This window comes from Alligator mississippiensis, chromosome 4, assembly GCF_030867095.1.
Source record: "Alligator mississippiensis isolate rAllMis1 chromosome 4, rAllMis1, whole genome shotgun sequence".
NCBI lineage: Eukaryota > Metazoa > Chordata > Crocodylia > Alligatoridae > Alligator > Alligator mississippiensis.
The window spans coordinates 10,501,451-10,524,376 of NC_081827.1; the positions used below are offsets into that span (position 1 = coordinate 10,501,451).

At 45.6% G+C, this 22,926-nt stretch overlaps 1 protein-coding gene across 1 annotated transcript in view; it reads right to left on the bottom strand.

The window, feature by feature from the left end:
* Window positions 1-22,926, bottom strand: part of ITIH5 (inter-alpha-trypsin inhibitor heavy chain 5) — a 52,446-nt gene that overhangs the window by 25,569 nt on the left and 3,951 nt on the right. Inside the window, exons 2-7 of the mRNA XM_006264736.4 lie at window positions 21,591-21,635; window positions 16,766-16,929; window positions 14,452-14,559; window positions 12,811-13,061; window positions 7,914-8,083; window positions 5,232-5,348 (exon numbers count right to left, since the gene is read on the bottom strand). Of these exons, the coding sequence (XP_006264798.2) occupies window positions 5,232-5,348; window positions 7,914-8,083; window positions 12,811-13,061; window positions 14,452-14,559; window positions 16,766-16,929; window positions 21,591-21,635 (855 nt within the window). The remainder of the gene's footprint in view (window positions 1-5,231; window positions 5,349-7,913; window positions 8,084-12,810; window positions 13,062-14,451; window positions 14,560-16,765; window positions 16,930-21,590; window positions 21,636-22,926) is intronic.

Genomic DNA, 22,926 nt, shown 5'->3' on the forward strand with positions numbered 1-22,926 from the left:
ATGGATTATTCTGGCCTTTCACAATCTTGTCGCCCCAGATTGCTGGCTCTAATTTTGCCTGAGATGGTGAATTCCAGCATCTCGTACTGCAGACAGGGGCATAACGAACTAAATTTGTTGGAGTACTTTCACGTAGTGCTTATGCAGCACCTGGAATAAGTGTATTTATACAGCCAAAACCAGAAGTCCTTACTCAGGAAAAACCTGTAGTTACAAGACAGTGGGAATTTTATTTGATATCTTGACTGTGGGATTTGACCCCAAATTACCATATAGATTAGGAATTCATTCCTAAACCCATTTATCCTTACCTGAGAAGATTTTATTGCTCAAAACTATGAGAGTAGACATAGATACTTGCAAAATACTGACAAACGTTCACATTTAAGTGTGTACACAACCCTAGTATCTTCATATAAGAGCCCCACTTGTCCGAGTGTGAAGTGATAAAGGTCTAGCTGGGGGGAGAAATCGTTTTCATCACGTAGAAAAAGTCAGGTTGAAATCTTTTTGTTGCAGAGAAACATGCTTTGTAAAGGAAGCAGATCCAGCATGACCATGTTACTGGCTTTATTGTACAAAACCCATCTTAATCTAGCAGGTGAGCTAGTCACCGGCCATACCCACGCTCTGACTGTAACAGGATCAGGCGATCCAGATCTAAACCAGTGACTTGTAGCCTAGTTACAACACAGTTGGGAATCCTGTTGCACATCACTGATTTTCAAACTGTTTTGCCCACATATCCCTTTACCTGCAAAATATTGCTGCTTGCACCCCTTACACGTTTCTTCATGTTTACTGACATCACCGTGCAGCAATACCATTACTCACTGGGCATTGACCAATCAGCAGCTCCACTGCCATTATTAAAATTTAAGCACTTTCCCCTTGGCAAAGCACCATTTACCCCTGGGAGCATGCATACCTCAGTTTGAAAACTATTTGTGTAGGTGGAAACCAACAATGTTCATGTAACAAAAGCTGAAATCTGGGGCAAACCATTCATTTACATCTTGCCAGAGGGCACAGGCAGAGTTCCTCACAACTTTTAACTACTGCACAAAGCTCAGAGAAGAATGGTTTTATAATGAGATTCTCTGGTTTAGTAATAACAGGTGTGAACAGGGCTTTATGTTCTGCTTTCTTCATCACAACCAATACCCACAGGTCAGTGGAGTGGAGATGTTGGAGTCAGAAACATCTCAGGACACATTATCGTAGCCCTTATCCACCCTGGACATGCCACTGAATAGTTCATGCTGTAGGACGTTCTTGACCTGAGCTTTCATTGCCACCATAGTGAGGGGCATAATAAATAGGATCAGAGCCAGCACAGCAAGCCGTTGTGCTTCACAACTCTTAGTAAGAAATGCGTGTTCTCCATTTGCTCCAGGCTCATATTTAATGCAGTTATTTTATTCGGGACGTTCTCTCTTTTCACCTTGCAGATGGAGGAACAAGCTCTCCTGGAAGCAAACAGCATGTTCCTTACTAGCACAGTAATAATAGCTGCCTGCTAGGACTCAAATGCATGAACCAGTTTCTTTCCCTTCACAAATTCCCTGTCTGCCATTCCCTGTACAGGAATTTGTGAGACAGCTGGGGCTGACACCTCAGCTGGGGAAATGGGGCATAACATCACTAATAATTATTATATTATTATGTAAGAACCCAAATTTAGATGCTATTAAAGCCACAATAGAAAAAATCCATGCCTCTTTGTGGACTAATAAATGAATCAAGGTCAAAGCTCTCCCAAGCCTAACCCTCCAACTTGGCTCAAGCGTGCCAGTTTCTGTGGCCATTTGCACAAAAGGGTGTAGGACAGCATGACACCCTTCATCCCTAGCTCAAATAATCAGGTACTCACTTCCAGCTGGGTGGGCTGGTGTGTAATCTTCAATAGGAGTCCAAACCAAGGCTGGGATTCATACTTCTGGAAGCAACACAACTCAGCCACCCTCCCATCATCCCTCTTGACAATGCAAGAAAGGGTCCGTCTCTTATGTGGACAAGGTGGTTCCACTAAAGGCCTGTCTATATTGTGTCCCTGGCATTCTTGAAGATGGGCCATGGCAAGAGTATCCCTCTCTACACCCAGGGACACGGTATGGACATCCTTATACTGGATTTCTGCCTGTCCCTTCAAAGACTGCAGTGTCAGGTCCTGGAGGAGAAGGGGATGAGCACTTCCCACCCACCTAAGTTCGCAGGCATGCTCCAGACCCACAAGTGCAAAGTGCAAAGTGCTGCACCTAGGGAGGAAAAATGCCCAGCACACCTACAGCCTAGGGAATGACCTGCTGGGTGGCACGGAAGTGAAACATGAGTCGGCAGTGTGACGAAGCCATCAAAAAAGCCAATGGCACTTTATCGTGCATCAGCAGATGCATGACGAATAGGTCCAAGGAGGTGATACTTCCCCTCTATTGGGCGCTGGTCAGACCGCAGTTGGAGTACTGCGTGCAATTCTGGGTGCCGCACTTCAAGAAGGATGCAGATAACCTGGAGAGGGTCCAGAGAAGGGCCACTCGTATGGTCAAGGGCCTGCAGACCAAGCCCTATGAGGAGAGACTAGAGAAACTGGATCTTTTCAGCCTCCGCAAGAGAAGGTTGAGAGGTGACCTTGTGGCTGCCTATAAGTTCATCACAGGGGCACAGAAGGGAATTGGTGAGGATTTATTCACCAAGGCACCCCCGGGGGTTACAAGAAATAATGGCCACAAGCTAGCAGAGAGCAGATTTAGACTGGACATTAGGAAGAATTTCTTCACAGTTCGAGTGGCCAAGGTCTGGAACGGGCTCCCAAGGGAGGTGGTGCTCTCCCCTACCCTGGGGGTCTTCAAGAGGAGGTTAGATAGGCATCTAGCTGGGGTCATCTAGACCCAGCACTCTTTCCTGCTTATGCAGGGGGTCGGACTCAATGATCTATTGAGGTCCCTTCCGACCCTAACATCTATGAATCTATAAGTTCAACACTGACCTCACTTCAGGCTTATCTGCAGCATCCATAAGCTTTTTGCTTTTGGAAGGCCTGAGAGCAGCTGCAAAGGGGCCAGCTCAGAGCAGCCTCCCTGGCCAACTTCCCAGGTCTGGAGCCTACCTGTAGGCTTAGGTGGGCATGGCATGTGTGTGGCCTCCTCAACCCTGTTCTTGGAAAAAAAGAGGCTGGGTAGGAGGAACCCAAAACTTGGAACTTCAGAAAAGGAAAGGCACAGGAGAAAGAGAGGCAACAGGACCATAAACATGAGATCACTTCTCAGACCTGTGGGATGGGTGAAATCCAGGCTCCATTGAAGTCAATGGGAGTTCTGCCACTCCTAAGCAGTCTTTTGCTTTGAATAATCACCATATCTTCATTTGGAAGCTGCAGCCTCTATTATGGGCTCCCAAGGGAGGTGGTATTCTCCCCTACCTTGGGGGTCTTCAAGAAGAGGTTGGATAGATATCTGGCTGGGGTATTAGGATGCCAGCACTCATTCCTGCCCAAGGCAGGTGGTTGGACTTGATAATCTGTTCAGGTCCCTTCCAATCCTAGCATCTATGAAACTATTATCCACCTTTGTTGTGAGCTAAAAATCAAGCGGCACTTTTAAGACAACAGATTACCTTCTTTGGTGGCTTGCGTGGCAGCCATGCAATCACTAAGCACACAGACACGTACTATAACAACCTGCTGTCACTTAAATAAAGATGTAAAGGCATTTGCACCAGTCTGTTGGGGAAAGCAATATTGCAGACTGGCCCCCCAAATTCTGCTGCTGCATTGTTTGCTTGAAAAATAAATGTCTCTGTTGTCTCTTAAAAGAAAGGGTGAAGCCAAAAATTCATCCACTCCTGCCTGCCGAGTATAAAGTGAGCAACCAGCAATGTAATACTGAGCCCAGGGGATTAACACTCAGTGCTAAGAACTAGTGTGACCTGCTCGAGTGTTGTCTCAATAGAAGGATTAACCTTTTGTCACTAAAGAGTTTTATTCTCATCCTGATGAGGTCAGAGATTATGGGGCATTAGTGTTTCTTTCTGTCCCATTATTTAAAACATTACAGCTTGGGATTAAACTTGGAGACTGGCTCTTAAAGCCACTCAAATCCTACCATCCTAATTAAACTAGAATTTTTCAGCTCACATAGACGCCGAGGTTGGGGCTGTGGGAGAGGAGAGCTATTGAAGAAAGTCTGCAGAGTCCTGTCTCCATTTCCACAGGAGCAGACAAGAGCTCTTTCACCGTTGAGCACTTCATAGTATCATAGTAGTCACCGGGACTCGGTGAGGCTGGGAGAAGACAATCCAGCTTCATGTGAGAGCTGTGCAACCGTAACCAGTGGTCCAGAAAGTCCTCCTCAGCCCTATGTTTCTATGCATCCTGCCTCATCGAGAGTGCTGCTACTAGGTAAGGCTCACACTACCAAAGAAGTAAAGATTAGCCATGGAAACAAGGGGGGAACTTGGGCTGGTTGGACAACAGTGAGCATTTTGGGGGAGAAGGGTCGGGAGAAAAATCAAAATAAAATAAACTAGTTTTTCAAGGTTTCAACATTTTTCACGGCATTTTTCTTTTTTGACAAATGCATATTTTCATAAGTGAAATTTAAAAAGCCACACAGTTTTAACTTGGGGGTTCCCTCCTCTCTCCTCTCCCTGCATTGAGAAAGGATGGGAATGACAAAAGAAAAACGTGAAAAGGGGGGAGAGAAAGGAAACACAGACACTTTTCGTTGCTGAAAACTGAAAATAGACTCCCCCCCGCCCCGATTTTTCCATCAAAAACCCCAAATGAAGTATTTTCAGACTTTTTTGTTCGTTTGTCAAAAAAAGAGTATTGATGGAAAGTTTTTGAGCAGCAACACTGAAATCCAAATGACTCCTGGGTACTGCGTCTAGAGACCAGTTCTTTGCACAGCCCAATACCCGCCTGCCAGGTCTCCTCAAACTTTCCCTACTTTAGGAAACAGTCCTGTTTCTGACCACACTCATCAGCAATTAGCTTTGCTGAACCCACACTGAATGGAGACAAATAAAACCCAGAGCAAAGGTGCTGAGCACTGATTAAGCCACATTCAATATTGGTTCATCTTTTAGAACAACGGCCGACATCCAGGAGTTAATAGTAGGTCTTAAGCCTGGTTTGCCACTAGGGCTGGTGTTGGGTGGTCTAAGACTAAGTGCTAATCATTTTAGCCCCCAAATAAAGTATCCTATGTCCCGTATTGCTGCATGTCTCTTACCTGCCGGAGCTTTGTTCCCACCATGGACGCGCTGCTGTCCAGTACAAACACAACGTTCTTCGGCAGTGGAGGGAGATCCCGGGGGGCAAAGTAATGCACGAAATACCCATTCAGAATCTGGGGAAGAAACCCGAGAGTCAGGAACACAATACTTCCTATTATGCTTATCATCACCATGCTACGCTGGTAAGTAATGCTCTCGGCGACGTCAACAGACATGGCACCATTGGAAAAGGATTGGCTCTTAATTCTGGAACAGTCTCTTTCATGCAAACCATATTTGAAATGACTACTAGACAAGTCCATGTAGAGACGCAATGAACGGGAAAGGGAGGAAAGCAATAAGCTGCCCTGGGTAGATGGGAAGGAGACCTATTCGAGTGAGATTGGAAATATTCTTGGGGAATGAGGCTTGGAAGTCAGTGATGTGGTGGGAGAACTGCTGTTCCAGATGTCTCCGGGGATGCAGAAAGGGGAAGCAGGCTGAGAGGAAGCAGAGAACAGTCCAGGCAGAGTCCATTTCTATGAGGGACAAAGTCATAGTTGTTTTAGTACAGACAGCCCGCAGCCTGGATTCAGTCCGTGGAGTTGCTCCCTCAGGCCACTGGACTGCCAGCATTGCCAAGAGGAAGAGCCCACCTCCGAATGGTGATCCGCAGCAGGGAGGCGACTGAGGATCGACAGTCCCAGTTGCACTCCAGCTGCTGCACAGTTCACCATTGCCATGGCCCTACCTCCCTGGCTGCCAGCTGCCAGCCCCGGGTCTCTGCCATGTGCCCATTGCTGGAGCCACAGCAGGAGACGCGCAACAGCGGCAGCTCCAGCTCTGGCACAGGGCAGCTGGCAGGGGCTGGAGCTGCCATCTCACATCCCAGTCTGGATCCACACCACTGCTACACCAGTTTCCTCATGCCGTGGTGTGGAGCCAGCTTTCAAGGAGCCCCACAGTCCGGATCCAGGCTACAAGGTGAGTTTGGCCCCCTTGGTTTAGATGATAAAGATGCAAACCTTCAAATGGGGTCCTGAACGAATGGTAATGACCGAAGCGGGGGCAGGAGTTATCACGTTTCACTGGTGAGAAGATGAGTGGTGGCAGCAGCCTGCACATGCTTATCTCTACAGACCAGAGACTTGGGGAGCCAGAAAGGAGGAGGAGGAAGAAGTCTTGGGCATGAATTTCAAGCAGAGGAGGAAGCACAGCCGTGAGTCTGCATCATGCTAAACAGTGCAAAAGCATTTTTTTTTTAAATCACGCACACTTATGTGTGTGACCACAATGAAGCGGGAAGTTGCGCCTTTGGTAGAGGAATTATACATAGGTCTTGTGGCCCCTTGAGTCCTATTGAAATGATCAGGATTCAAGCGTGTCTTCAAGCAGGGGTGAATTTCAGCTGGTAGGACAGGCCGGTGCAGCTAAAAAGGCGGCTTTTTGTTCTTTGTTCACCTGTTTAGAGTTACCGAGGCAAGCTACCCGTTGTTCAGTAAAGGGCAAAATCTGTCATTTTCTAACAGCTTCAATCAAACTTTTGTTCAAACCTGCTGAGTGCGTGGGAAGAGTGGCTGCTTCTACTATTTTCTTACCTATAATTTCTCCAGTGCCGCCTCTCCTGCAAATCTTTAAAAGACAAGGTGCATGCGTGGGATCTGAGTCCTAACTATTTTTATGTCTGATTTAGATAGTTCCCCGTAGGAAACTATTTTTAATGTAACAATAGCTTTGATGGAGCCACGAGAGGTCCCATGTGTCATTTCTTCATAGCACTGGCACATGAAAAACATATTCTATCACCAGAGCAGCCAACAAGAAGTCTGCAAAGTTGTATAATGACTGCCCCCATCTTGAATATAGAGGTGTGGTCATACCAGACTAAAAATCCCAGCATGTAACATGCAGTCGTGACTTGTACCTCAGGATAAAATGGTATTTTTCATTTAAGGAGTAGATGCCTCCATGCGCAGTATTCTGATTAATGGGTGGCAATATTGCCAGTTCTAATGACTGAATCACTAAGCCTTGCAATATTAAAGGTATGTCCATGCTTGCCCGTGACCATGCTAAGTAGCACCACTGTGAAAACACACCTCATCCACTTACTCCTGCTTTTCATGCTCCAAACAGTGAACAAAAATACTGTTGTTTGAAATGTGCCCAACGTTGCTCGCATGGTAGGGACATCGCTTTGCTTTGGCAGGCGCAGAGCAGGAGTGGGGGGACAAGGTCTGTTTTCATGGCAACATTCCCTAGCCTGGCTGGAGACGCAGTAGATACACTCCGATTACCCTTGCTGTAGGGAAGCAGATCACATCAGCATCTCAGTTTTCATTTCATTTTCAAGAGCAGGTTTTGAGCTCTGATTGGCATTGAGGAAAGCTTGAAAGCCTGAAGCAAACAGGCACTAAAAGTTAGAAACCAGCAGGCAAAAAACCCCAAAGAATCCAAATTATGTTATAAAAATACAATGTGGAAATGTTTAAGCAACTTGTGTGCTTTGGGGGTTGATTGATTTTTTGGGGGTGGAGGTTGGTCCCATGACATCGGCTGCAAGAGGCTATCTTATATTAGGGGTGGCTTTTCACTTCTTCATGAAACCGTGGCCCTTACTGGGGGCAAATTTTCTAGGAAATATGGGTTGCCTCTGGCATAGCCAGTAGTGTGAGAAAGACCAGGTACGCATACTGTACCTGAACGTCCCCGATACTCAGCTCCCTGTTGACGTCATATCTAATGATAAAATCCCCCAAAATGCCATTCCGGGCAATCTTGGCTTGTTGTACAACGTTAGGTGTGAAGGTCACTTTAGCCAAAGTTTTTGTCTGTCCCACAGTGGTAGAAGGAGGCGGAGAGCTGTCCTCTGGAGGGAAGGCAAGCAAAAACATTACAACATTTCTATTTATTTCTTACACATTCCCCACATCGCAGTACAGCACGTAGAGCAGGGGCGGGCAATTATTTTGGGCGGAGGGCCACTTACTGAGTTTTGGCAAGCCATGGAGGGCCACATGATAGGCAGCCAGGGGCAGATAAATATTCATTTTCTAAATTTTTTAGGGGCCCTGTGGGCCGGAGAGAATGGCCTGGCGGGCCGCATCCGGCCCCTGGGCTGCATTTGCCCACCCCGACATAAAGCATTATGAGATGGCACGAAGACACTGTGACATAATAATAAGAATGACCTTTTCCTCCACACCTCTAAGTGACTCTAAAACTTTATAAGGGCTGCAAAAGCCTGGCTGAACTCCGTAACCTTGCTATTAGTTTTGGAGGTGCCCTTAAACCTGAAGATTGGGGTCTTCCCTGTGGGGTTGTTAAAGACCTCTCCCCACTTTTTCTAAGAGACAGTGTCTCCCTGTCTTGACCCTGAGTGGACCAGTTGATTGCGTCCCTCTGTCCCACACAAAAGCAGCTGTATTTCACTGAAGGTTTTATGCTTTGGATATACTCAGGATATTCAGGATAGCTGAGATACACTCAGGATAGCTGAGAAAAATCTATGAAATCTAGGCTCTCGTTATGTAAATGGAGATTGGCTAAGTTCAGATGAAGTCTTGAACTTCCCCAGATTTTGGGGGCACTCAGGCCTCACTACCCAATGTTAGTAAAAGGCTCTATGTCACACTAAGGATGTAAGCCCCTCTTTGTCCATGACACATCCATCCTAGGCAGCAGCCACTTTAGTTTCCCATACACCAGGGGCTCACTTTGAACAGGTAACCTAGAGGGAAAGTGCGCAGGATTGCATTTAAGATGATGGCTGAATGAAGAGCCCGTATGATCCAAGTGCTTGCCACCTAGTTTGTGCCCACAATGAACTAGTGACAAAGGCAACGCACAAATTGGACCTCTGAATCCAAATGCAGGTGCTAAGTCAGGCCTGCAAAGCCAAACTATGAAAATTTGGTCAGCTATAGTTGTCTTCACTTGACCTGATGAAATGAAAGGCCCAGGCAAAAAGGATCGAGCTAAAATCAAATTCAGATTCTCTCAGTGTTCGAGATGGTCTGGAAGAAGAGCTCGAATGCAGAGTCCATCCGAGCGCTCAGACCGACGTTTCTAGGGAGCGCACCCTCGGTGCTGTTTTGAACATTATAATGCAGGACAGAAATACCCTGGCTAAGGGTCTGCTATGCCAGATTGCTGCCCACAAATAGCAAACATTATCATCCACATGCTCCATAGGGAGAAAAGGAAGTCAGATGCTGAGCAGGAAAGGGAAAGGCCCTCACGGAGAAAGGCACGGGGAATTCTGGGCTTGGACGTCATCTGGAAATGACTGCGCTTTCAGGTCATCTAAAAGGGAAGGGATTTCTGGCTTCTACTTCCCCTGCACTGTTTTGTTTGCATTGCAGGGGCAGAAAAGGAACAGCCACCTGTCCACGAAATCATTTGCCAAAACTCATTTACCTAGCGGCTTCCTTTTGGAAAAAAACAAACGCCTGGCTGCTTTGTCTGCCCGAGAGCTGCTTATAAAGGAAACATGCCAGAGAGCCCTGCCATCACTTTGTCTCTATGCTGTATCCAGGCGACAAAGGGACCCATCCACACTGCCTCCCCCAAATTGCTTCTCTCTCTATAGCAAACCTAATCCAGAGCCTGCAGCAGCACGTCCAGAAGCGTGCAATCCAGTTTCACCTTTGTGACGCAGATCCTGATACTCACCCAAAGTTAGAAATACAGTCACTATTTGTGCTACAATAGACAAAGTTTTGTGCAATGTCAGGAATGTGAGAGCGGTGCCATTTGTCGGCCTTAACAGAAAACACCCTCTTTTCTACATGTCTACATCTGTTCACTGCTTTACATACTGTGTGGACACAAGCAGACTTGTTTTTTGCCACCGTTGGAAATGGCAAGACAATGCACGCTCCACAGCAAGACAGAAATCCTTTCTACTCATCTATCCTGAATGGTACTTAACGTTACTCACCAAGTGTGTTGGGGTGCGTCCAGACAAGCAACTTATCATGGGATGAAAGGGGGGGGATTTTACTATGCCTCATGCATGCTCTTATCCCATAGCAAGTGCAAACAAAACTGCAGTATGTTGGCCCTCTTTTATTGAGAAATAAACTATTGCAGCTTAGTGCTCATCTCCCATGGGAGTGAGAGCATGTATATGGGCAGGTGCCAGAGAGCAGTGGATGGGTAGCAAAGCAAATCTGTTTTAGGACACAGTAAACCATTCACATGTCCATGCACTTAGGCCGGGGGATGGGGAATTATTTTGGGCGGAGGGCTGCTTACTGAGTTTTGGCAAGGGCTGCCAGGGGCAGATAAATATTAATTTTCTAAATTTTTTAGAGGCCCCACAGGCCAGATAGAAAGGCCTGGCAAGCTGCATCCAACCCACAGGCTGCATTTTGCCCACCCCTGACTTAGGCACATCAGAGACATGTAGCAGGACTGATGCCTAACCAGGTGATAGACGTAGCAGCCAAAGCATATCTGGCTGTCTAGACCATTTCTGTTAATATTGCCCATGATTCTTTCTTTGCCATATAGTGAATGAGCAGTGCTCACAGATTACCAGTGAGACAGAAACACTGAATGCAGAAATCATTTAAATGCAGAAAGGTCCGTGCTAAAACAGACCAACGGTGTTTCTCCTTCCTTACCCCAGGTCTGGCTTTGATCAGAGCCACATGCTTTGAGGGAAAGCATAGAAGCATTTAAGCACGTAATCTGTGATAAAACCTGATATTCTTCCTCCTCCCACCTATGCTGAATCTCAAGGGAAGGTAACATTTAAAATTAAATCCGACATAAAAGACAGCAAATGCTGGCACAAGTGTGTGTGTCCGTACATAGACGGCTTGACCCAAAGCCCACAACCCCTCAAGTCTTAACTTGAGAGTTTTTGAATCAGGCTCATAAAATAGCTGGCGCGTTCAGCCCTAGTCCTCAGTAGGAAAAGGACTGCACCCTTTCTTTTACTGTATATCCACTGACTTCAAATTCAGAGTCTTAGGCCAGATCGGTGAGTAAATCAACTCCGTTCCACTGACATCACTGGAACTACATCAATTTACGCCGGCTAAAAATTTGGCCTTGCAAACACACGTCCCAATTCAAGGCCATGTCCTCTTTGACCACTAGCCTGTTTTTTTTTTTGCTAACGTACAATAGTTTTTAGGCATCCTGTGCTCCATGCTGCCAATTTGCACAGAAACAATAACTTGTGTGTCATGAAACCACCAATGAGGACAGTTTATGGTACAACATTAGACCCTTGTACCACACCTGCTGTCTACTGCTTTGGCAAAGCGTGGACTTTCCTCTTGGAATTTCCCATGTTCTAAAATGCAGGATTTCCTCCCTGCCTTGGCACGTATGGATGGGAAAACAATTCACTTAAAATAAACAGTTCCCAGGAGATAGGGAGCCAGAGAAACGGCTTCTCAGATGCTGAACATAGGCATTAAAGGCCTGCTTCAAAGCCCAAAGTTGGCTGTAGATCAGGTCTTAATTTCAAAAGGATTCAAAGTTTTCTTTATCGGCACACATGCCCTCTAATACATACACGCATTTTAGCTTCAAGCAACAAAAGCCATGAATCTCTGAGTAAGGCTGAACTCCAACTGCTGGAGCTCATATGGGCCTGGACCCTTCTTGGTCATTACTAATCTATTACTGCAATGGCAGCGGTGATCCCTCATGGTAGAGGATGATCGCTCCTACAGGTCAAATGCACCAGAAGGAGAAGCCTGCACGTGACTTGTTTTATGTGAGGAGGCCATCGAGCATAAACAACCACATGGACCTTGGCGGAGGAGAAACCTGTGTCCAGTGGCAAACTGAAGTTACTCCTCTATTGCAGCCTTCATCCACCTTCACAGCCACTGAGAAGTATGCCTCCTGCATCTGCCTGCTCCACTCCTGAGGTCTTTCTGTTGTGTTGCTCTTCATCTGATACCTCACCTTTGACCTTACGGCCATGGGTGGCCCTACCAGGAGTACAAGACTCCCGATGGTGTTGTTCTTAGGGTCATTGGTACATGCAAGCCTCGCCACCCCATCAAGGTATCAGTCCATAGAGAGGAATCTATGACAACTGCCTTGTCAAAGTTGGGACAACCCTGCCAGTGGCAAGAAGAGAAAGGATCTAAATGCAGACAGTGCGCAGAGCTGACATCACTTAAATGCAGTCACCACTGAGGGGAGTGTGATAATAATACTACAGAATAATGGTTCAGAGGGGATAATTTGCCCATGTTGCCAGGCCACCAGGGCTATTCCTACCTGCTACCCTTATGAGAAGTGCCCCACCATCTTTAATGCCATCTATTAGTCCAGATTTAGGACTCATCCAAATGATACTGCCATCCATTGGACCTCAGATTTAGGACTCATCCAAAAGGTACTGCCTAATGCAATATTTGACCCCGGATTAAGGACAGAATCTGGGTCTACTGAGAGTGGGCATTGATTAATGACTGAGAATGGACTACTAAGCTGTTACCACCACCAGCCAGAGTTATGGTTGGAAATCTCATAGTAACCACAACCCACCCAACCTCTGCCACGAGAAGTGATGCAACCACAGCCAGAAGAACAAGGGTAGGCCATATTATCTCGATTCACCTATGTCTTTCCCGCTGCCTCTCTGCCGACTGTTTCGAAGAGGAGGCACCTCCAGAGAAATGATGCCCGAGCTCTCAAGGATGTTCACCTCCACTCGTAACCTCCCCACAAGCTGTTGGGGCCGGATGCTGACTGTGTACTCATACTTCCCCAGACGTCTTTGCAAGAGCTCTTCATAATGCAGCAGGAAGACAGCCTGGGTCTTGCGGGGAATGGTGCCAGATGCCCTGAATATCTCGAATCCATTCTCCCTGCAAGGAAAGTTCAAAGGAGCTTCATTGAAGTCAGGTCCTTTATGTCAGCAGCTAGCATCCTCTCATAAATGACCATGTAAAACACCATGTGTAAGCAGGGAGCTTCCATAAGAAGAGGAGTTTTAAAGGACTGAGATTATTAAGATGGAATAGGAGATATGACAAATTCATTAAAAAAGGAACATGAATTATAGAGGAAACAAAGAGGACGGATGGTACGGTAAGTTAGGTACTTCCTTGGGACTCCTGAAACTCAGGCTGAATTCACTGCTCTTCCATATCTCTTATGCAACCTTGGCTAAATCACTTAGGCCCAGGTCTACAAAGGTATTTAGGCTCCTACACAGCTGTGTGGATCTGGCTCTTATTTCCTCTGTGCCTCAGTTCCCCATCCATAAAACAGGGATGATGACACTACCCTATCTCCTAAGGGGTGATGTGTGAGCTACTTATGTACATATATATAAGTATATATAAAGGGAGAAGTGAGGCGCTTATATACTCTGGCAGTAGGGGCCATAAATTGTCCAGACAGAGGCTGATATATATCTACCCTATCATTTAAAAGGAGAAAATAAAAGGCCTCACAACAGGATGAAAGTAAATTATTGGGAATGCTACGTAGCGTTAACATGAGAACAGAGCACTGTTAATGTATAATACTTAGCAAGTATTAGAAAAAAAGGGATCAGGGACTCACTATCTGAAGTTACCTGAACTCAGATAAATAAATATTATAAGGGTCATCATCAACCCTTAAACGTCAAGGCTTAAGCCAATTAGCAGCCAGGGTCAGGAGGATAATTTTCACTGCATGCTATAAGGAATTGCAGGCATGTTATTGGCTTGGATAGTCTTCCTTGGAGGGCATCATCTTCTGGTTATACGAGATGCTGAAGTGGATGGACTATAGAAATGACTGCACTGCTGGCTCATATTATGCATCTCTTATAAAGACATCAAGGGCACATTTGAGCACCCAGGAAGCTAGAAAGCAGCATATTAGTGATGTAGCTGAGAAAGCATAATCATGAGTATACATATGAGTGCACATATAGGAGACTGAAGATGCTTTTCCCCCCTGCGTGTCATGGACTGTTCTGTCTATGAACAACGGATCACACACCAGGCCTATTGAGTTTTTTTCTGGCTGTGTCAGTGACTAATTTTACAGCCATGGTCAAGTTACTTAATCTTCGTGCACCTGAGTTTCCCAGTCTCTCTCTTGGGAAGTGATAATATGTATCGCCCTCACCAAGATATTGGCTTAATCATCCAGAGCCCCTTGCAAGAAAGCTAGTATTTAAGAACTAAAACTAAAGCCTCAGAAAGGTAAAGAGGAAGACATCTAGTTTAGTTGCCCCAAACTAAATGGACGGAGACTTACCCCTTGTCCGTGGGACTAGAATGCTTATTGTCCTTCTCTTTGCCTTCATCTTTGCGTTTTTTTTCTTTCCCTGTGACTTCTCCATGATACGTCCTGTCCCCAGCAATCCTGAAGAGATCAGAGATATCAGCCTTGCAGATCCACAGTTACAGAGACAAATTCAGGCACGCGGCTGGCTCATCCTGCCAATGCTTGGGCACGGAAGAAGGCCAAACGGAACAACCCCAATAAAGGCGAACAAGCGACAGAAACATCGACTCAGACGCTGACCCACAACTTTCCTATCTGGCTCCAAGGTTAGAATTACTCCAGGATTAGTCATAATACTTCTCAACTACCAGACCCCAGCTGCACTAGGTAAGTAGCTCATTCCAAAGGGAATAAAGAAAGGTGACAATATGGAAAGTAAAGAGAAAAGCTATGTACAAGGGCAACTATCCAGGGGGTTTTATCGGTCCAACATTGCACCACATAAACCCTGGTTACTGAATGCAGACTTCTGTCTGACCAAATACTTCTTTCTGGGAACGAGACACTGGACAGTGAGCACTAACTGGGGGATATTATGGGATATTCTAAAATACAGTAGAGAGAGAGAAAACAGCCAGCAGAATGACCTTTTTATGTGGGAGTTTCAACCCAGTCTCTCCCCCCAAAAGCCGAATTCCTAACCATCGGACATGCTCCGGGCATAAACATCCTCCCTCTGACGTCCCTGCTACTAAATTCATGATCGATGCCTGGCTCTCCTCTTCAAGGAAGCTGAAGGAGAGGGAAGTCCTGGCTTTTCATCCCAAGCTTCATCAGAATCAGGCATCACTCAACAGATATAACCCAGATTTTATCTGGAGTCATTTTTGAGTCTTCATCAAGGCCTAGCTGTTTGGGTTAACTACTTTTTAACATTTGTGGGGGAGGATTTCATCACCATTTGGGGGTATTTTTGCCCAGGTTTGTTTGTAAGGCGCTGTTCTCAAGGCACTGAGCCAAGTCTTGCCATGTCCTAATGCTGAGATATTAAGTTTACCAGACCCTTTATAAATTCCCATGTCATAACTTGTTTTCCTTCTAACTTAACAAGACCCTTTTATGGGCAATGTCCAACGCCCACTCCAGTCAATGTGAGATTCTCCATTTACTTCAATGAGTTTTGGCTCAGGCTCCTCTTGGTCACAGAATCCAAGTTCTTTGGATTAGTTGCCTCCACAGAGTTCCCCGTTTGCTCTGCCAACTCCTCCCTCCATATATTTAGTGGTCATAGCTCCAAGGTTGTGGTCCTACTAGTTCTATTGCTCAGCCAAGAGAGGTTTCTGCTGAAGAATATGAAGAGACCCCAGTTTTATACCACCAGGAAGAGCAGTCTGGACAATTTTCAACCAAACTGCTTTGTTGATGTCTTGAAAATATTTTCAAAGAGGGTCAATGGAGCCCAGACATGGTTTGGATTGATACCTGTCTACCCGTGGCATAGTGCAAAACTCCAGGGCTTCAACTGGTTCCAGCCCCATTCCCTTTTCTGGGTATTTTGCAATTGGGAGGTGTTGGTCCAAATCAAAAATATATCAAAAAGCACTCAGTTTGAAATATCATAATCACCATGCAATAGAATTACCTTTCCCAACTGACAGCTCTACTCAGAGCAACCTTGCCACCAAATTTCTAGGCATTGGCACCAGAAAACCCAAAGCACGTACAGTTTTCAAGCAGCCTAAAACACTTCAAAGTTATCTCTCCAGTGTATCCTTAGAGTAAACCTCAGAAAATGTCATGGCTCCCCTTGCTTTCCCTACTCATGCCTACCACATAGCACATCAGATGAGCTGGTGCACAATTAAAACCCTTCAGGAGTTTTCCAAGAAAACATTTTGCATTGGAAAATGCCCCAATTTTTTAAATCAAAGCTTAGTGCATGACAACTGGAAGCAGCAATTTTGGGCAGTCCTCGGGTCAACGAATGCCTGTGAATTCCCAGGACTGGATCCAATGGCCCAAGAGGCCCCTTCCAATCCTACTGTCCTAGGCAATGCCCTGTTCGGGAATAATCAGTAGCCTCATGGTCAGGATACTTGATTGGGCTGCACGAGACTGAAGTTCAAGTCTCTACTCTGCCTCATTCAGAGAAAAACATATCATCTATATGAGCAACCTAACTACTGGGCTGTGTGGAGTGATTGTTGTCTATCTTTTTCACAAAAAATGTAAAAAGTCTTTGAAAGGTCTCATCTTTTTGCAGGATGAGACAATATCTTTGAAGTCGCAAACGTGCTTGTTGACTGGGAAAGCCTTTTCCCCTCCAGCTTTCAGCATAACCTACATGGTAAAATTGGAGACAAAGGCAGCAGCGGGGATCTGCATCTCAAACACGCCTTCCTTGGCCTCCGATCCGCTGTTCACCATGGTACAGGAAACAGTGGTGAAGGCGTAGCGAGAAATGATTGTGGATTTCACCGTGAATTCGGCCATCCGGGGCCTGGTCTCCTGTAGAAATTGGACAGTTTGTCTGTTAGAAACATTAACACGAAGAAGCCAAACAATCCCTCCCTTGAGCAGTTCTCTGTCGACCCCAAGGTTTGAATACAATGTGCAAACAAAGAAACCTCATAAAAGCCCACAGGCTGAAGAGCATGAGGACTATTTTGTGCCCTCTGTGAACAGGAGTGTCACAAAATGATGCTCCTTGAACATCATCCAGGCAGGATGGTATTTTCCAATGGGGAAAGTTTATACATGGACATAGTCCACGAAGACTGAATATGCTGAAACGCATGGTACGGAAAGGGTTTGTAAAGTCTGGACACATAGTAGTTTAGGTTCTCAATCTGGGATTATGAGTGGTGTTGCGAAGGATGTGATTACCCTCTCTCTTTATGGCCAAATGGGAGGGGAGCCCAAGAAAAAAAAGTCTTGCTTTTACAATGTACAACCTTTATGCAAAAGTGAACATAGGGGCTCCGCAGGATACAGCTTATAGTCATTACAATTAAAGGATCAACTCCTCAGCGGGTGTAGGTCTAGATTGCTACGCTTACTTCAGTACAATCAGGATGATTTATACCTACTGAGGTTCTGTTCATAGGTCTCCAAAGCTGGATTGGCCAGGCTTAGTGGAAAACACGTGCATACAGCTGAGGCTCAGTGAGCAACATGTCCTTTTTAGAGTGCTCTGGCCATCTTCCAGCAGGGACCAAAGCCAATGATCCATGCTGGAGCCATGGAGACTTGAAGGCCAATTTACATCTCTGAAGAATATGCTTTTGTACACAAGTCCTAGAATGAACCTGGAATTCAAAATATAATTCAAGGGGGGTGCAAACCCATGCGATTTGAAACTAAAGAAGCTGACAACTGCGTAACTAAATCTTTTAATGGCTACTATGTCCTTGGAAGAAGTCTGGTATAGGATAGACTATATGAAATTAGCTACTCTAACACAGCCACAAGCAAAATTTCTCTGGCACATTGCCTTAATGGGTTAAAGACAGATCTTTAAAAAGAGGAAAGCTGCTAAAGACTTAAATTGGTTGCTAATAAGCCAAAATAAACACATAACTCTCAGTAGCTTAGCATATGTAGGTCATGTTTCTATCTGTCTTATAATGAACTGTATCTTCTCTGGTAACAGTCCCACTGAAATCAAGAAAATGGTCCTCAGATAGCACATCTACATGTGCAATTACTTCAAAGCAATAAACTCCGGTGTAAGTCTATTGCTCCCAGCTGCGGTTTGAACATGTGCCCAGGACTGCAGCATGCTGAGCTGGGTCGGAGCAGCCCCAGCTGGCAGGGAGCCCTGGGAGTCAACCTGCCAGTCCAGGGCTCCTCCGACCTGGCTCAGCATGCTGCAGAGGGGCTGGCTTGGGGCACAAGGGTGCTTCAGTCTGGGACTAGCTGGCAGGCAGCCCCCACACTGAAGCACCCCTGTGCCCGAGCCAGCTGGCATCTATATCTACATCAGCATCTACATGTGTGCTACTTGCAGAGTAAAAAACTCTGCAGCAAGATAGTACTTGTATTTACAAGTACTACCCTTCTATGGAGTTTATTAGTTTACTCCAACCTAATAGCTCTGCACGTGTAGACACTAGGCCGCATGTAGATGAAATGAGAAGTATGTGCGCACAACACTTTAAAAGAGGGCTAAATGCTTTTGCACTGCTTTTAATGGTGTCATTGTTTGCACACCTCGGTGGTGTATTGCACATTAATTCCAGCCGCCATAGGAAATTTGGTGGCGTAATGCGCCTTAAATGACTTGGGGCGCAGCAAACTAAAACTCCTTTGAGGAGTTTTAGGTTGCTGTCCCTACAGCTGTGGAGTGAAGCACCGGGCTCCATGCAGCTGCACGGCCCTGCAGGCAGCCTGGCAGCAGCCCGGGAGAGCAGGCTTTGCCCAAGAAAAGCAGCAAGCCTGATCTTTCCTTTTTTCTCCCCTGGTGCCTGCCTGCCTGCCTGAGCTGCATGGTGCTTCCCTCTGCAGCTGCGGTGCCACCCAGGCCTACCCGAGCTCGGTGCCTGTGGGCAAGTGCCACCTCTGGGGGGAGATGCAGCTGTCATGGAGGGAAGCACCAGCCCCCCCCTGCAGCCCAGGGACCACTTTGCCCACTGGCAGCTCGCCCTCCCTGCCAGAGAGGCAGGTAAATCAGCAGGGTGTGTGCACGACATGGGGGTTTAATCAGCCCTAAGTTGAAGCAGTGTTTTTTAAAAACCACCACTTCAATTTACAGCCCCCATTTTGTCTACGCACACCCTGCGACATTAACTGCGGCGCTAGTCTACTCCACAGTAAATGTCTCGTGAAGATGTGCCAAGAGTAAGTGACAATCCCAGATAAGACAGAGGATGGAATCAGCTCCTATGTTTTGATCTGATTGAACACCACAAACCCAACTGACATGGCTGTTAAAATCTAGATCTGGCTAATTACAGACTTATGGCGTGCCACTGGAAATTGTATTTAATACCAGCCCAGGTCAAATTCCAGTTCCTTTGGGGAATTTCTAAGTGTTGTTAAGTAGTTACAGCTAAGTGAACTCCCCCAAAATAAAAAGGCTCTCATTACCTCTAATTAGAAGGTGGAGAAAGTTCTGATCTGGAGTTGTGGTTCGGGCTCATTTCAAAATGTAGCTAATTATCTGAGCTACTCCTGCAAGAGACTTGCTTGTGAAAAGTAAAGGATAAATGGCTGAAGCATTAAAATTAGTTTTACACACACTGGGCATGTCTACACATGCACTTTAGTGCTCAACAGACTACTTTACTGTGGATTCAAGCATCACGTGAAAAATGGTGGCATTATGCTAATGCACACAGTAGTCTACTGCGCATTAAGCATCACTAAGAAAGCATGCAAATGCTCTACTGTGCAGTAGCACAGTCTAATGCACATTTATTTAGTACCTCATATGGGTGCACATTAGGAAAGGCGCACTAATGCACATGTAGACATGCCCAGTGTGGCAGCTTCTTTAGTTTCAAACCTCTTGGATTTGCACCCATTCCTGACTTTCACTTTCAGTTTTAGGTTCAACCCAATGACTCATCAGCAAAACTCAGTCAAAACCAGTGAGTTTCATCTGAAAGAACAAATTCCTCCAAATATTATAAATGCCAGGGGGTTGCCTACAGCTCTTGATTGAAATGCAGCAAGGTCGACGACATATAGATTCATGGGTTTTGCAACAGCTACATGTCTCAGGTCAGCTGCAAAGGCCATTCATCTCCTCCGGTTTCATTCGTCAAATGGCAGAGATCCCTGCCAGATGATGCCCTTATCCAGGGGAGGATTCGTGACTCATCGACCCAATCATGAAAAGTGCCAGGCTTTCTGCATTAAACATGGAAACAGTTGGTGGACAGACGGTTTCAAAACAGGTTGTTACATTGTGAGTTGGCTTTTAGCCTATGTTCCAGTCTGCAAATCTTGTGCATTCCCTGGCGTTTTTGCAAAAATGTCTCATTGCATGAAGCCTTGACCTACAGCTGTGTAGGCTGCCTATTTTGTTTTCTCCACTCATTGTTAGTAAAACCCCTTAGGAAGATGAGAAGAGACAGAAAGAAAAAACATTTCTTAAATAATTGACAAAAGTTCACTCAGAAGCAGCAGTTTAGCGCAATGCTATTAGGCAGGTCAGAGCGATGTGTTTTCAAGGTGTCCTGTTATTGCGCTGTCCTGAGATATTACATTTTCTTGCCAAACAGATTATTTCGTGCCTGCTTATATCACCTACCGCAAAAGTATAAAGGGAGCAGAAGATAAAGTCAATCTACTCCTGTTTCTTCCCTCTCATCAGTTGGTTTGATCAAAAGAATTTGACCTGGTGTCAGATTCTTATTAAAAGTAATAAGTGAAACAGCCTCATCTGGGAACTGGTCATAGGAGGGAGAGAGCCATTGACTTTCAGGTGGCTGATTCATCTCTGGTCATAACAGACTGAAAGTGGTTACCATTTGCCAACTGTTGAGTGAGCAACAGTATGTGAAATGAGTTCCTCCAGCTCTCAGGGACAAGCATGCACAACCAAAAAAGGTGCAGCTCGTGGCAGGGGTTGATAACCTAATAAAGTATCTCTGCAAAGAAGCCAAAGCCCAAAAACACACAGGCTAAGCAACGGTTCATCCTTAGAGGTGCACAGTTGTTCATTCTCATGAATGTAATGAAAGTTTCACTTTTTGGGGGGGTGTATTTCTTTAAAGGCTCAGTTCCTGAAAGCGAGAGATTTCAGGAAAAGGCCGGCATGCCTTTTTTTTTTTCAAAAAATGTACATATCTAGTAGAGGGAAGCTCCAAACCACGACTTTGGAGGCTCAGCAATCAGAAGGCAAATAAAAAGGAGCTCTCCATTTATTTTCTTTTTAATTCTATTATGTTTAAGTCAGCTTTGTGGTTTCTGCATGCTGGAGGTTGATCACGCTGGAGATGGCTGCTGCACATCAGGGCTGGAGAAGATTGGCAGCGCAGGGGTGGGGGGAACTTCAGTACTACTGTTCAAGTGGTGCCTGCTGTGTGGATAAATAGACAGCTCTCCGCTCGGGATCATCCACCACCACCAAGTTTATTCAGGGCCACACACATGCACCCAAAGCCACACACTCGAAGTGTTCGCTCCCATGTAGAAAAATAAATATAGTGTAGGATACATACCAGCCTCTGCAATAATCTGCCTTGTCTTGGGACTCTGCGTGCCACCTGCAAAGGGTTAAGGGAACATTGTAACTCAGCCCATGCCGTTTTAAGTTCCTGAAAGGAAGATTTGTCGTTTGTTTAACTACGCTGTGGAGCCCATCCATGCTTCGGTCAGTGATGGATGTTGTACAGTCAGGGTTAAGTGATCCCTTTGTTAAATTTAAACTTAAAAATACACACATATTAACAGAGCTGCAGATCAAAGCTGTGGAATGGAATTTGGCTTTTGCCGGCTCAGTGCTGTGTGGCCTGCGCGTCTGAGTGCGGGTGCTCGGTCTGGACAAGCCAAGGCAGGGACCTGAGCGCTTTCAACTTTCCTCTTGAATGAGGGCTTTACCCTATGGCACCATTCACCTCGGGATCTCAAACTGTTTCACAGCCAAGAACTACAGAAGTAGTATTATACCCATTTCATTGCAGGAAAAACTGAGTCTCAAAGCAGTTAGCTGGGGTCAGCTGCCATGGTGGCATCAGTTTGAAGTCTGATCGATGTCTCCTGAAGATCTGCCCCTCACGACTCTGCCTACAGGCGAAAGCTTATTAACAAAATATTCTGAGAAGCTCTAGCTTTCCATTTAACTCACGGGGGACCAAGGAATGAAACCGTTTAACAATCAGCTAGGAGGCTGATGGATTAAACAGAGCACCCATTACAGTTACAACACAATCACATCCGTTGTATCAGCTGCCACCAGTAGTAATAGCCCCTCTGAGTTAGGTGTTGCATCTGAAATCTGCAGCCAAGAACAAGCCATAAAATGTACATCTCTTTTAGTGAGTCAAGGATGATCTTAATTAAACTGCTTTCCCTTGACGACTTCAAATCGCCCCCAAAAATCCATGCATACCAGGAAATGATTAATGCAAAGAAATCACCTTATTCATTAAAATATTGGTGAAATTCCAGATACCAGAGGAATGCAATGGCATTTTTACTGAAGTTGTTCTTGTTAGTTTACACAGAAATAACAGATTTTCTCGCCAAAGAGATGATTTTATGTCTGTTTACATCAAGGCTTGCAAAGAAATTAAACCGTTTCCAGTTCTAGCACGTGCAGCATTTGCTCTGCTATTGCTTTGATCAACATCTTGTAAAATGGTCTTACAAGAAAAATGGGTCACTGAGACTGAGGATTAAAAAAAAAAACAAACCAAACCAGAGACAAGTTCTGGGATGACATAAATCCTCGTGCTTCAGAACCAATTTATGTAAAAGTGTTAGACAATGTTGGTAAGTGATCCCTTCATTTCCTGCTGTAGGACTTCTAGCCCCCCTTATCGAGGCGTGTAGCTT